The sequence below is a fragment of the Leucoraja erinacea genome, unplaced genomic scaffold (assembly GCF_028641065.1).
Source record: "Leucoraja erinacea ecotype New England unplaced genomic scaffold, Leri_hhj_1 Leri_51C, whole genome shotgun sequence".
Classification (NCBI taxonomy): Eukaryota; Metazoa; Chordata; class Chondrichthyes; order Rajiformes; family Rajidae; genus Leucoraja; species Leucoraja erinaceus.
The window spans coordinates 483,867-498,101 of record NW_026576421.1 but is presented as its reverse complement, the minus strand read 5'-3'; the positions used below and the strand labels follow the sequence as shown (position 1 = coordinate 498,101).

General features: G+C 50.4%; 1 protein-coding gene across 1 annotated transcript; it reads left to right on the top strand.

Annotated features, from left to right (window-relative positions):
- Positions 1–4,879: 4,879 nt before the first annotated feature.
- Positions 4,880–11,382, top strand: LOC129694005 (aurora kinase A and ninein-interacting protein). The gene is made up of 4 exons (XM_055630728.1): positions 4,880–5,035; positions 7,147–7,263; positions 8,561–8,705; positions 10,188–11,382. Exons 2-4 carry the CDS (start codon positions 7,174–7,176, stop codon positions 11,291–11,293), a joined length of 1,341 nt encoding a protein of 446 aa, XP_055486703.1. The 5' UTR covers positions 4,880–5,035; positions 7,147–7,173; the 3' UTR covers positions 11,294–11,382.
- Positions 11,383–14,235: the final 2,853 nt, after the last annotated feature.

The following is a 14,235-nucleotide window of genomic DNA, read 5'->3' as shown; positions in this document are numbered from 1 at the left end:
GGTTAAATCTTTCCAAGAATAAATAGAGGGAAGGAGCCTGATATATTAAATTCTCATCCTGCAACCAGTCAGATGTTTCTCAGCTTAGGAAATCCCTCGGAGGTCAGGAATAACTTAAAAATGGGTTGAAATAACACTTAGTTTATAGTTTATTTGTCATGTGTACCGAGGTACAGTAAAAAGCTTTTTTGTTGCATACTATCCAGTCGGCAGAAAGACTATACATGATTACAATCAAGTCGTCCACAGGATAAAGGCTATAATGTTCAGTGCAAGATAAAGATCGTTTAAAGGTCTCCAATGAGGTAGTTGGGGGGTCAGAACTGCTCTCTAGTTGGTGATAGGACGGTTCAGTTGCATGCTAAGTGGGAAGAAACCGTCCCTGGATCTGGGGGTGTGCGTTTTCAAACTTCTGTAGCACTTGCCCGATGGGAAAGGGGAGAGGAGAGAGCTTCCGGGGTGAGACTGGTCCTTGATTTTGCTTGTGGCCTTGCCGAGGCAGCGTGAGGTGTAGATGGAGTCAATGGATTGGTTTGTGTGATGGTCTCCCCTCTATGTAAATGCTGGCTATTCAATGTGCATGTATCCTGGTCCCAGCCCAATTCATGGGAAGACTCTGGCAGTGGAAGTGCTTCCATTTCCCTCAGTACTAGTGGCAGTGGTCCAGGAATGACTTCCACACCATTCTCCGAGCTACATTCTGGTTGTATTTGCCTAATGCCAGTTTACATGTCGCTCATCCACAGATTATCACCTTTGCAGTTCTGGTTTTTAATTGGATCCTGGCTGCCCTGGAAGACGTTGATCCTTCTGCTAAGGGGAATAGGTCCCTATTAGGAAATAGGTCTTTCCTATTTGCTCTGGCTTTCCCCATTAAACGTTTCTGAACTCAGTCCAGTCATCTCTCTCTCTACTGGCAATATCTTGGTGAATCTCCTCTGCACCTCTCTCCAATGCAATCCCATCTTTGGTGAAGTGGCCTAACGAGTATGGTCCACAGTTCCAGCATAACCTCCTTCCTCAACTCTGAAGATGGGACCCATCCTGAAACGTCGCCTGTCCATTCCCTCTGCAGAAGCTGACTGACCCACTGAGTTTCTCCAGCACTTTGTGTTTTGTTAAGACTTGGTTGCTCTTACTTTTAAGTCCCGGTTGATAAGTCAGCTTTGTTGAACCATCACCTTCACTGTTCCGCTGCCTTTAAGAATCTGCAAGCTCTTCGAGGCTCCCGTGCCAAGGACAGCTGCGATGGTTTGACTCAGCAAGGGGGAGCAGTGCCGTCTAGGATGGCCCAAGTAAATGCAAGAAGACGTGGGCGAGACACGGGGAAAAACGACAAGCTGACCTTCGATCAAACAGTCTGCGTGGCAGATGGGGACGTTGACCCTGTGTTGAGGTTAAAGAATTAATCAGACTGCTTTTAGCCTGAGCGGATTACGGCTCTCGCAGGGCACATGCACCATCCACCAGCTCAGAGCTGAAGCAGAATATGAAGGTGGTGAAGGCAAAGCCTGCTACTGGCAACTTATAAAACCAGCCCCCAACAGACTTCCAAGCTCTAAGTAATTGTCCAATCACTCAGTGGTTGGATAACTTGCCGTCTACCATCAACTCTTCCTAGGTTTACATAGAAAATAGGTGCAGGAGGAGGCCATTCAGCCCTTCAAGCCAGCACCGCCATTCATTGTGATCATAGCTGATCGTTCCCTATCAATAACCCATGCCTGCCTTCTCCCCATATCCCTTGTGATTCCACTAGCCCCTAGAGCTCTATCTAACTCTCTCTTAAATCCATCCAGTGATTTGGCCTCCACTGCCCTCTGTGGCAGGGAATTCCATTAATTCACAACTCTCTGGGTGAAAAAGTTTTTTCTCACCTCAGTCTTAAATGACCTCCCCTTTATTCTAAGACTGTGTGTGGCCCCTGGTTCTGGACGCACCCAACATTGGGAACATTTTTCCTGCATCTAGCTTGTCCAGTCCTTTTATAATTTTATATGTTTCTATAAGATCCCCATCCCCTCATCCTTCTAAACTCCAATGAATACAAGCCTAGTCTTTTCATTCTTTCCTCATATGACAGTCCCGCCATCCCAGGGATCAATCTCGGTTTGATATCTTTTGGAGGGAGCACTGCAGTGCAGTACTGCTTATTTAATACATTTTGGATCACAGGGCAGCGTGGATACTCTCTGTATCTGCTCTGCATCTCGATAATCTAAACATAGACAGGTTACATAGTCAGAACCTTTTTTCCCCCCAGGATTGGAATGTAAATATGTTAAGGTGTAGCTAGCTTTAAGGTCAGAGTGTTAATATTTAAAGGAGACGTGTGGGGCAAGTCAGAGAGTGGTGGGAGCCTGGCATATAGACAGACACATGGATATGCAGGGAATGGAGGGATATGGATTACGTGCAGGCAGAGATCAAATTGTCATCATGTTCGGCTCAGACATGGTGGCCGCAGAATCTATTCCTGTGCTGCACTGTTCTCTGCTCAGACTGATGAAGATTTTGTTTTCTACCAGGGAGATTGCCTTGCACCCTCTTGCCATCTGATGGCCAAACACACAATTACACCAGCGATGAGCAAAACATAGTGCGGAGGAACTCAGCGGGTCGGGCAGCCTCTGGGATGGGAGATTGCAACCTTCACGTGGTCTGCCCTGTTTCAACGAATGCAATCAACCCGACGTGCACAATCAAATAAGATCAAATAGAATAAGTTGTCCCACAACTTTAGGCTGTGCACGCCATACGCAAGAAGATGAAGGCAGCATCTGTGGAGGGAACGGGCAGACATTTTAGATCGTAACTCTTCTTCATACATTCATAGATGCTACCTGACCTGTCCAATTCCTCCAGCACTTTGTTTTTTAGCCCAAGCTTTCAGCATCTGCAGCGTATTGTCTTTACATCAGCGATGAGCTAGATATCTTCACACACTCTTTTCTGGTGTGCTGGGAGATTCATTAGGCATAGGAACAGAAATAGGCTATTCAGCCCATCAAGTCCATTCCATCATGGCTGATCTATTTTCCCCCTCTCAGCCCCATTCTCCTCCCCTTCTTCCCGTCACCTTTGACACCCTTGCTCATCAAGAACCTGTCAACCTCTTTAAAAAATACCCAATGACTTGGCCTCCGCAGCCATCTGTCAGCAAGCCATCCCTGCCCCACACCTCTCTGCGCTCCCTGTGAACTGGTCCCAATAAATGTCTACAAACCCACCTCCCCTTCCATTCCCACCCCCCCCTCCACTCCCTGCATCAACTCTAATCATCTGCCATTAACATTCTCAATCCCTCTCCCCTACTACCCCCTCCCTTCCTCACCTGTTCTCCCCTTGCCTTCTCTCCCTGACCCTTCCTTTTCCTCACCCTCTCCCTCCCTCCTCATGCCCTCACTTCTTCCCCTCTTTCTCGAAGGGCCCAATGGCCTACTCCTGCACCTAATTTCTATGTTTTATGTTTCTCTCTCCTTCCCTCATTTCTTCTATTTCCCCATCCCCTCTTCTCCCTCAGATCTCCCCTCTCCCTCATCCTTTCATCTCCTCCTGCTCGCTCCATCCCTTCTTCCCCTTTCCTTCCCCTCCCTCATCCTCTTCTCTCTCATCTCTTCCTCCCTCCCTCCTCCATCTCTCCCTCCCTCATCCCCTTCTCCCTCATCTCCCCCTCCCTCTCTCCTTCATATCCCCTCCCTCATCCGACCATCTCTCCCTTCATCTCCCCTCCTTCCTCAATCTCCCCTCCCCTCATTCTCTCTCATCTCCCCTCCTCACCCCCCTGTCTCATCCCTCTTCCCTCACCCCTTCCCCCCCATTCGTCCCCATCATATCTCTTCTCTCCCCACCCCTCCTCCCCAATCTCTCACCCATTCTCTCCCCTCTCCCTCATCTCTCCCCTTCCTCTCCATCTCCCCCTCCCTTCCTCCTCCATCTCTCCCATCCACTCTCCCTTCCTCCTCCATCCTCTCCCCATCCTCTCCCTCTCCCCCTCCTCCCTCATCTCCCCCTCACTCATCACTCTCCCCCTCTCACTCATCTCCCCCTCTCTTCCCTCATCCCACCCTCCCTTCCTCCTCCATCTCTCCCTCCTCCAGCTCTCACCATCCCTCCCTCCATCTCCCCCTCCCTCCCTCATCCCCCCCTCTCACTCATCTCCCTCCTCCCCCTCCCCCCTCATCCCCTACTCTCCCCATCTCTCTCTCCCTCACTCCCCCTCCCTCCTCTCCCTCCCTCCCTCTCTCTTCCCTCCATCCATCTCCTCCCTCATTCTCTCCCCCCTCTCCCTCATCTCCCCTTCCCTCCTCCATCTCTTCCCTCATCTCCCCCTCCCTTCCTCCTCCATCTCTTCCCTCATCTCCCCTCATCCCACCCTCCCTACCTCCTCCATCTCTCCCTCATCATCGCCCCGCTTCGCTCACTCTCTCTCTCTCTCCCCCTCCCTCATCCCCTGCCCTCCTCCATCTCTCCTCCCTCATCTCCCCTCTTCTCTCATCCCCCCCCTCCTCCCTCACTCTCTCCCTCATCCCCTGCCTCCTCCATCTCTCCCTCCCTCATCATCCCCCCATTATCTCCCTCATCTCCAATCTCCTCCCTCACTCCCTCATTCTCTCTGTGTGTGTGAGGCTTTGAACTGGTGACGTCCCTCCCCCTCCCCCCCTCAACCCGCGCGCGAGCTCCGACATCAACCGTCAACCGTCAACCGCCGTCCGGGGGGAGCGAGCGCGAGCGCGCGCGCGGGGAAGAGAGGGGGAGGCAGACCATGACGCGCGCGCTCACTCGCTCGCTCAGCAGGGACGCGTGTGGGGGTGGGGGGGACGAGCACGTTCACGTCCACGCGGAGGCGGCGGTCGGCAGCAAAGATCCTAGACTAGCTCCTCTGGGATCTATTGGTCGGCAGGAGACGTGCGCGCGCCCGCCCGCTCGCCCGCTCGCTCGCTTCTCCCTCAGCGGGCGGGAAGGTTGAAGCCGAGAAGCTCGCTCAAAGGATCCTGAGGCCGGGAGCTCCAGCCCTTAGTTACCGCGCTCCGTGGTAATTCCGGGGGTGTGGGGGTGGGTACAGTGGTACAGGGGATTGGGGGGGGGGGGGGCAGGGGGGGAGTTGGGGCAGATGTGAGGGGTGTTAGTTATGTGGGGTACAGGGGATTGGGGGGCAGGTGGGGGGTTGGGGCAGATGTGAGGGGTGTTAGTTGTGAGGGGTACATGGGATTGAGGGGCAGAGGGGGAGTTGGGGCAGATGTGAGGGGTGTTAGTTGTGAGGGGTACAGGGGATTGGGGGGCAGGGGGGAGATGGGGCAGATGTGAGGGGTTTGGGGGGGGGGCAGGGGGGAGATGGGAATGGCAGATGTGAGGGGGCACGGGGTGTTCTTGGTTTCTTGGTCCTCCAAAATATTCCAAATGGAATTTACATAGAAACATAGAAATTAGGCGCAGGAGTAGAGGCCGTTCGGCCCTTCGAGCCTGCACCATTCGCCATCCAATATGATCATGGCTGATCATCCAACTCAGTATCCCATCCCTGCCTTCTCTCCATACCCCCTGATCCCTTTAGCCACAAGGGCCACATCTAACTCCCTCTTAAATATAGCCAATGAACTGTGTGGCCTCAACTACCTTCTGTGGCAGAGAGTTCCACAGATTCACCACTCTCTGTGTGAAAAATGATTTTCTCATCTCGGTCCTATGGCAAGAATGTCTTTCCTCAGATTAGGAGACCAAAGCTGTACGCAATACTCCAGGTACTCCAGAGTTGTGAGTCTGTGGAATTATCTGCCTCCTCTCTCACCTTGTAGCTCTGCCCTCTAGTGGAGGGTGTGGGGGGGGGGGGGGGGGGGGGGGGGGGGGGGGGAGAAGAGAGATGTTCTGACTGTCTACTCCATCTATACCTCTTATAATTATATATGGATACATAGAAACATAGACAATAGGTGCAGGAGTAGAGGCCATTTGGCCCTTCGAGCCTGCACCGCCATTCAATATGATCGTGGCTGATCATCCAACTCAGTATCCTGTACCTGCCTTCTCTCCATACCCCCTGATCCCTTTAGCCACAAGGGCCACATCTAACTCCCTCTTAAATATACCCAATGAACTGTGGCCTCAACTACCTTCTGTGGCAGAGAATTCCACAGATTCACCACTCTCTGTGTGTAAAAAAAAATGTTTTCCTCATCTCAGTCCTAAAGGATTTCCCCCTTATCCTTAAACTGTGTGTGGCCCCTTGTTCTGGACTTCCCCAACATTGGGAACAATCTTCCTGCATCTAGCCTGTCCAACCCCTTGAGAATTTTGTAAATTTCTATAAGATCTCCCCCTCAATCTTCTAAATTCCAGCGAGTACAAGCCGAGTCTATCCAGTCTTTCTTCATATGAAAGTCCTGACATCCCAGGAATCAGTCTGGTGAACCTTCTCTGTACTCTATGGCAAGAATGTCTCCTCAGATTAGGAGACCAAAACTGTACGCAATACTCCAGGTGTGGTCTCACCAAGACCCTGTACAACTGCAGTAGAACCTCCCTGCTCCTATACTCAAATCCTTTTAATTTAATTTAAACTGGAGGTGGTGAAGGAGGGGGGGGGTGCAAGGAGAGGGGATGCTGGGGGGTGGCATGAAGTTGGGGCAGAAGTCGGGGGGGGGGGAGAGGGACTAGAAGGAAGAGGGGGGGCGGGAATGGGACAGGGAGTTGGGCAGGGGGCAGTCCATCTAAAGATTCTGCATCAGAAACTCAACTGGCATAGTCTTGATGGGTTGAATGGCCCCCCTCGGGGCATACGAGGTACAGTGAGTGAAAAGCTTTGCTTTGCCTGCTATCCATCTGATCAGATAATACCGTACATAAATACAATCATGTCAAACTCAAGTATAATAGATAGAGCATAAAGTATAAAGATGCAGAGTGCAGAATATAGTTCTCAGCATTGTGGTGTGTCGGTTCTATCGACAAAGTCCTGTGTGGGAAGGAACTGCAGATGCTGGTTTAAACCATAGATAGGCACATAAAGCTGGAGTAACTCAGCGGGACAGGCAGCATCTCTGGCGAGAAGGAAAGGGTGACGTTTTGGGTTAACAAGAAGGGTCTCTTGGAAAGGCAAGAGTGATAGAACAGCGGCCAGCACGGCCTAACCAGTGAGTCTTTCCACAGTTCCTCCTCCCAGCATCATCCGCCACGATGAAACGTCGGAGGAGATTTGGGGTCCAGAAGGTGGAGGAATGCGGGATTTGGTTGGACACGGGGGAGCTGAAGAGAAAGAAAGTGAAGGTCAGTAAACTTTGGGGCTATGCCCACCCTGTATAATGTTCCATTGTTTATAGAAACATAGAAACATGGAAAATAGGTGCAGGAGTAGGCCATTCGGCCCTTCGAGCCTGCACCGCCATTCGATATGATCATGGCTGATCATCCAACTCAGTATCCCATCCCTGCCTTCTCTCCATACCCCCTGATACCTTTAGCCACAAGGGCTACATCTAAGTCCCTCTTAAGTATAACCAATGAACTGGCCTCAACTACCTTCTGTGGCAGAGAATTCCACAGATTCACCACTCTCTGTGTAAAAAATTATTTTCTCATCTCGGTCCTAAAAGACTTCCCTCTTATCCTTAAACTGTGACCCCTTGTTCTGGACTTCCCCAACATCGGGAACAATCTTCCTGCATCTAGCCTGTCCAACCCCTTTGGAATTGTGTAAGTTTCTATAAGATCTCCCCTCAATCTTCTAAATTCTAGCGTGTACAAGCCAAGTCTATCCAGTCTTTCTTCATATGAAAGTCCTGGCACCCCAGGAATCAGTCTGGTGAGCCTTCTCTGTACTCCCTCTATGGCAAGAATGTCCTTTCTCAGATTAGGAGACCAAAACTGTACGCAATACTCCAGGTGTGGCTGAGTTTTCTGATTTTGTCCCCTTCAGCCAACTTGTTTTGTTGAATATTCCACATTTGTTTGTGCATTATTGTGTTAATGAGCCAACGAAGCACTGGCGGGGTAAGAATATAATTCATAAGGTCATAAGTGATTGAAGCAGAATTAGGCCATTCGGCCCCTCTACTCCGCCTTTCAATCATGACTGATCTATCTCTCCCCTAATGCCATTCTCCTGTCTTCACCCCATTGTCCCTGACACCCGTCCTAATCAAAAATATATCTCTGCCATAAAAATATCCACTGACTTGTGGCCTCCACAGCTTTCTGTGGCAAAGAATTCCACTGATTTACCACCCTCTGAATACATTTACCACCTTCATGAATACATTTATCGCCAAGTATTAACATACAAGGAATTTGCCTTGGTGCTCCGCCCACGTGACAATTATTGCTCCGTAGCCGGTAGATATGACAATTGAATCCATGGAGGAAACCCCACGCGATCACAGGGTGAATGTGCAATCTCCACGCTGACAATTGAACTCGGGTCTCTGGTGCGGTGAGGCAGCAGCTCTACCCGCTGTGCCGACATCTTCCTGAAGTTGGGCTGGACATCTGACCAGTTCATCCCTCCCTCGCCCGTCGTTTGTAACTCACAGTTTGTCCTGATGTTAAAAAGATTTTCTATTTTCAGGCCCACTCCATTGCGGAGTTTCTGAACCCTCTGTCCAGAAGCAAGTACAACATAGACGTGGCTGTGAACTTCACCCAGACGACGTCACCCCAAAGGTGTGTCAAGCAGACAAGCGTCTCTTCCTTCTTCTTCCCAAAGTCCAAAGGTACTGGTGCTTTCCATCTCTGTTAGCCTTGGTGGCATGGACTTGGGGTGGGTTTAGAAGTTTAAAGGGGGCGGCACAGTGGTAGAGTTGCTGCCTTACAGCGCCAGAGACCCGGGTTCGATCCTGGTTACGGGTGCTTGTCTGGACTGAGTTTGTATGTTCTCCCTGTAATCTCCCTCCAAGATCTTCGGTTTCTTCCCACACTCCAAAGACGTACAGGTTAGTAGGTTAGTTGGCTTGTAAAAATTGTAAATTGTCCCTAGTGTGTGTGGGATAGTGTTAAGGTGCGGGGATCGCTGGTCGGTGCGGACTCGGTGGGCCGAAGGGCCTGTTTCCGCACTGTGTCACTAAACAGGTAGGAGAATTTTCCTTTAACCAGCCCTTCACAAACATTAATGTGCAATCTGGGGATCCTAGGTTCATGACTTCACGGTGACCATCGAGCCTGTATCAGCAGAAATCCGACAAATCCACAAATTCCATTTTCTTCTCCCTGCATTCCCCTGATGCAATGTACCCCTGATCAACACCCACCCTCACACCAGAGGACATTTATGTGGCCCCTGTTCTTTGCCCGTTGGCCCTCACTGTTTCAGTTTAGTTTATTGTCACGTATAACGAGGTACAGTGAACAGCTTATTGTTGCGTCAACAGAATCCAGTCAGCAGAAAGTCAATACATGATTACAATCGAGCCATTTACAATGTATAGATACATGATAAGGGAATAGCGTTTAGTACAAGATCTTATTGAAACACATAAGATTGTTAAGGGTTTGGACACGCTAGAGGCAGGAAACGTGTTCCCGATGTTGGGGGAGTCCAGAACCAGGGGCCACAGTTTAAGAATAAGGGGGAAGCCATTTAGAACGGAGACGAGAAAATACTTTTTCACACAGAGTTCTGAGTCTGTTTCAGAGGGCGGTGGAGGCCGGTTCTCCGGATACTTTCAAGAGAGAGCTAGATAGGGCTCTTGAAGATAGCGGAGTCAGGGGATATGGGGAGAAGGCAGGAACAGGGTACTGATTGGGGATGATCAGCCATGATCACATTGAATGGCGGTGCTGGCTCGAAGGGCCGAATGGCCTACTCCTTCACCTATTGTCTATTGTCTATTATCACTTCTTATCTCTTACACTCAGTGCCATTATCAATGCACCTATTGTCCATTGTCTATTGTAAAGCCAGCAAAGTCCGATCAAAGATTGTCCGAGCCTCACCAATGAGGTAGACAGTAGTTCAGCACTGCTCTCTGGTTGTGGGCGGATGATTGTCAACTGACCACTGTCAAGGTTTCTCATGACTTTATAATCTTGCACAATTGAAGGGACATTCCCCAACCTGGATGACCTCGACTCAGGACCACAAACCCACCAATATCCTCCTAAACCTCTGCACTCTGCATCCTGTCTCGTGCTATCACATCCGCTGTGTGACATGGCCCAGATCTGATTGTTGGTTGCCTTTGATTTGTGCATCGTAGGTAATCCCAGGAGTCCTCCCAGTGCATCGAGCCTGCAGGCGGTGGACATTGCCTCGCCATTCACAGCCACCACCGAGGAAGGACGGCTTGCAGATCAGCCTGAGCTGATCATTGACCCCGATTCCCACGGAGGCGGCTTTGGCTGCGACACTTTGGTGGGTGGGAGGGAGGTCGGTGCGGACACAGATACAGCCTCTCCTCGCAGCACTGCACACCTCAACAGCCCAGTGACACGTGAAGAGCAGGCACCACCGCTAACACGGCACTCCTCTCACAAAGCTGCTGTCCAGAACTACATTGACAGTGGCGTACATGGGCTGCAGTCCAGAACTACAGGGCAGACTGCTGCGTCCACTGAAGGTCTGATTCTGCCTCCTGATGACGGTACCCAGCCTGATTTTACTCAGGATTCACAAGGGAACAGAGTAATCTCACACAGGGAGTCAGTGTGGTCGGCTGCTGAGATGTACGCACCAGTCATGGGGGCCTGGTCTGAAGCTGACCCTGATACACTGCGCACAGAACATTTCCGAGCAGAGTTACCGGGCTTTCTCACCTCGACGCCGCAAACTACGAGCAGAGCGCCGAGGTTATCGGAAAGGAAGGCAGTGTTTTCACCCAAGAGGCTGAACTCAGACCGAGACAAAGGTTCACCGCTGGACGACAAGGAAAACATGAGTGGGCCTGCGTTGTCTGGTTTTGTGGGAACGAGGAAGAGTCGGCCATCTTGGTCAAGGACCCCGTTGCCTCTGAGTCGCCTTTCCCCCCAGCAGTGTGCCAACGTACCCCGTGACGAGCCACTGGACTTCAAGGGGCTGAGCAGTGACCATTGCGAGCTGTCGATGTTGTTCAGCCAAGATTCACAGGGCAACCGGGTCATCTGCCACCGCGGTGTGAACGGCAGGAGAAGGGATGTGGTCGGCCACTCATCCCAGGGCCACAAGGGGGGCAGTGGTCATCCGCTCATTCCAATGTCTCCTTCAAACCGTGGTCTGTGTAAATCACCCCAGGCTGAGCACCATGCTGCCTCCGTCTCCTTCTCTCTGCTGTTTACGCAGGACTCTGACGGCCAAGCTGTCATCAAGCACACAAGGGCAACAAGCTGATTCTTGCTCTGCTTGTGGCTCATTGTTTTTCTCCTCGCCCTGACGGTAAATGTAAAAGTTAAAAGGAATAAAGATCATTTTGGTATTGCTATTGGTTTATTGTTGTCATGTTCACTGAGATACAGAGACAGATATGGGGGAAGAAGGGTCTCGACCCGAAACGTCACCTATTCCTTCGCTCCATAGATGCTGCCTCACACGCTGCGTTTCTCCAGCATTTATGTCTACCTGCAGATACAGATACATTTGTTTGAAGTGGAGACTGACAGATTCTTGATCAATACGGGGAGAAGGTAGGAGAATGGGTTTGTGAGGGAAAGATAGATCAGCCATGATTGAATGGCCAAGTGGACTCAATGGGCCTAATGGCCTAACTCTGCCCCTATAACTTATGAACTTACGCTGCTCTGGAGCGAAGGAACGGGTGACGTTTCGGGTCGAGACCCTTCTTCAGTCTGAAGAAGAGTCTCGACGCGAAACGTCACCCATTCCTTCGCTCTATAGATGCTGCCTCACCCGCTGAGTTTCTCCAGCATTTTTGTCTACCTACTGTACCAGAGTGTATAATGGTCATTTGAACCAACATTGAAGTTCTTGATGACCAATCAAAGAGGGTGGCACAGCTCGTAGAGCTGCTGCCTCACGGCTCTAGAGACCCGGGTTCCATCCTGACCTCTGGTGCTGTCTATGTGGGGTTTGCACATTCTTCCTGTAGCCTCCTGGGTTTACTCTGGGTGCTCCGGTTTCCTCGCACGTCCCAAAGATGTGCGGGTTTTGTAGGTTAATTGGCCCGCTGTAAATTGTCCCTAGTGTGTAGGGAGTGGATGAGAAACTGGGATAACATGGAACTAGTGTGAACATGACTGACCATGTGTGATGCATCCTGGTCGGATGCAAGTCATATGGAGGACAGGCTGTTGCCCATGAAGCACGTCTCCCTCCCCTCTCCACGTCGCTGATCGATCCAAAGGAACAGCAGGGCCGTTACAGTTTGGCACCAGTGCCATCGCAGGAGCTGCCAGAGCGCGGTTGTAGACAACAACGAACTGCCTTAGGGGCTCCGACTCCGGATTTTCTACAGGTTTACTCCTGGAGCCTTTTCCATGACTGGATATGGCCACAAGGCAGCGGGGGTTTTAAATCAGTTTTCCCTCTCCTAGATGGACTGCCTCCCCAGGCTGACGAGCCCCATCTGCCCAAACTACTTGGGTGATCAATGGTCGGTGTGAGACAGAGAGCCTGTTTCTATTTTTCTGTTTCAACTTTTACATATTCACGACAAGATTAACATTCAGTAGCAATATTACTCCTCCATCACCAACTTCAGATCAGTTCATGTTAAACCATACTGTTAAGGGCGTGGATTGTTAGTTAAGGGCTTGGACACGCTAGAGGCAGGAAACATATTCCCGATGTTGGGGGAGTCCAGAACCATGGGCCACAGTTTAAGAATAAGAAGTAAGCCATTTAGAACGGAGACGAGGAAACACTTTTTCTCACAGAGAGTGGTGAATCTGTGGAATTCTCTGCCTCAGAGGGCGGTGGAGGCATGTTCTCTGGATACTTTCAAGAGAGAGCTAGATAGGGCTCTTAAAGATAGCGGAGTCGGGGGAGAAGGCAGGAACGGGGTACTGATTGGGGATGATCAGCCATGATCACATTGAATGGCGGTGCTGGCTCGAAGGGCCAAATGGCCTCTACTCCTGCACCTATTGTCTATTGTCTACTGTGTGTGTGTGTGTGGTGCTGCACTATCTGAGTGGTACCACCAGGGAGCCTCAGTGAGCTAGTGTTACCACTAAATGTGTAGGAAGGAACTGCAGATTCTGGTTTACACCCAAGATAGACACAAAATGCTGGAGTAACTCAGTGGGACAGGCGGCAGCATCTCTGGAGAAAATCATTCTGTAATGAGTGACTGCATTTTCACTTCTGGGACCAGCAGGCAGAGGATCACCTGGCTTGGACACCATCTTGACCCTCAGTGCAGTGAAAAACAATAAGAATCTAAGAGGATATGAGAGCGTTGCAGCCCACAGGCGAATAATCGAGGGCAACAGGAGGGGTGGCATTGCTTTGTCAGAATCTAGCAGGAACCAACGGGCAGAGTGGTCTGATATTGCGTACAATGTGAACGTGTGTGTACTAAGAATGTTTAAAAAAAAAAAGGATATGAGTGTCTAGTCTTCCAAAAGAGGATGGCGTACAAAACCAGAAGGAGTGGCACAGTTGCTGCCTCACGGCGCCAGAGACCCGGGTTCGATCCTGACTACGGATGCCGCCTGTGTTCGTTCTCCCTGTGTCTGCGTGGGTTTTCTTCGGGTGCTCCAGTTTCCTCCCACACTCCCAAAGACGTACAAGTCTGTAGATTCATCGGCTTTGGCAAAAATTGTAAATTGTTCCCAACGTGTAGGATAGTGCTGGTTTACTATATTGCTGGTTGGCGCGGACTCGGTGGGCCGATGGGGCCTGTTTCCCATCCTGTATCTCTAAAGTCTAAAAATATTTGCTGATTCTGTTTAAAACATGGTTTTCAACGCCAACTGGCCCCTGGGGAGGAAGTGAAAGTCTGAAAAAAGTTTGAGGGATTTACTGGAATAATTCCAGGGACTAGGGTTTCAACCACAACAGAGAAACTGGAATTGGCTTTGGAGAATAGAAGGCTACAAAGAGATTATGTGTGGGTGTATGAGATGTTTAGTTTGGTTTTGAGATACAGCATAGAAACAGGCCCTTCAGGCCAACGAGTCTGCACCGACTAGCAATTCCCGCACATTAACATAGAAAATAAGTCGGAGGAAATTCCATATCACATAGAAAATAGGTGCAGGAGTAGAGGCCATTCGGCCCTTCGAGCCTGCACCATTCGCCATTCAATATGATCATGGCTGATCATCCAACTCAGTATCCTGTACCTGCCTTCTCTTCATACCCCCTGATCC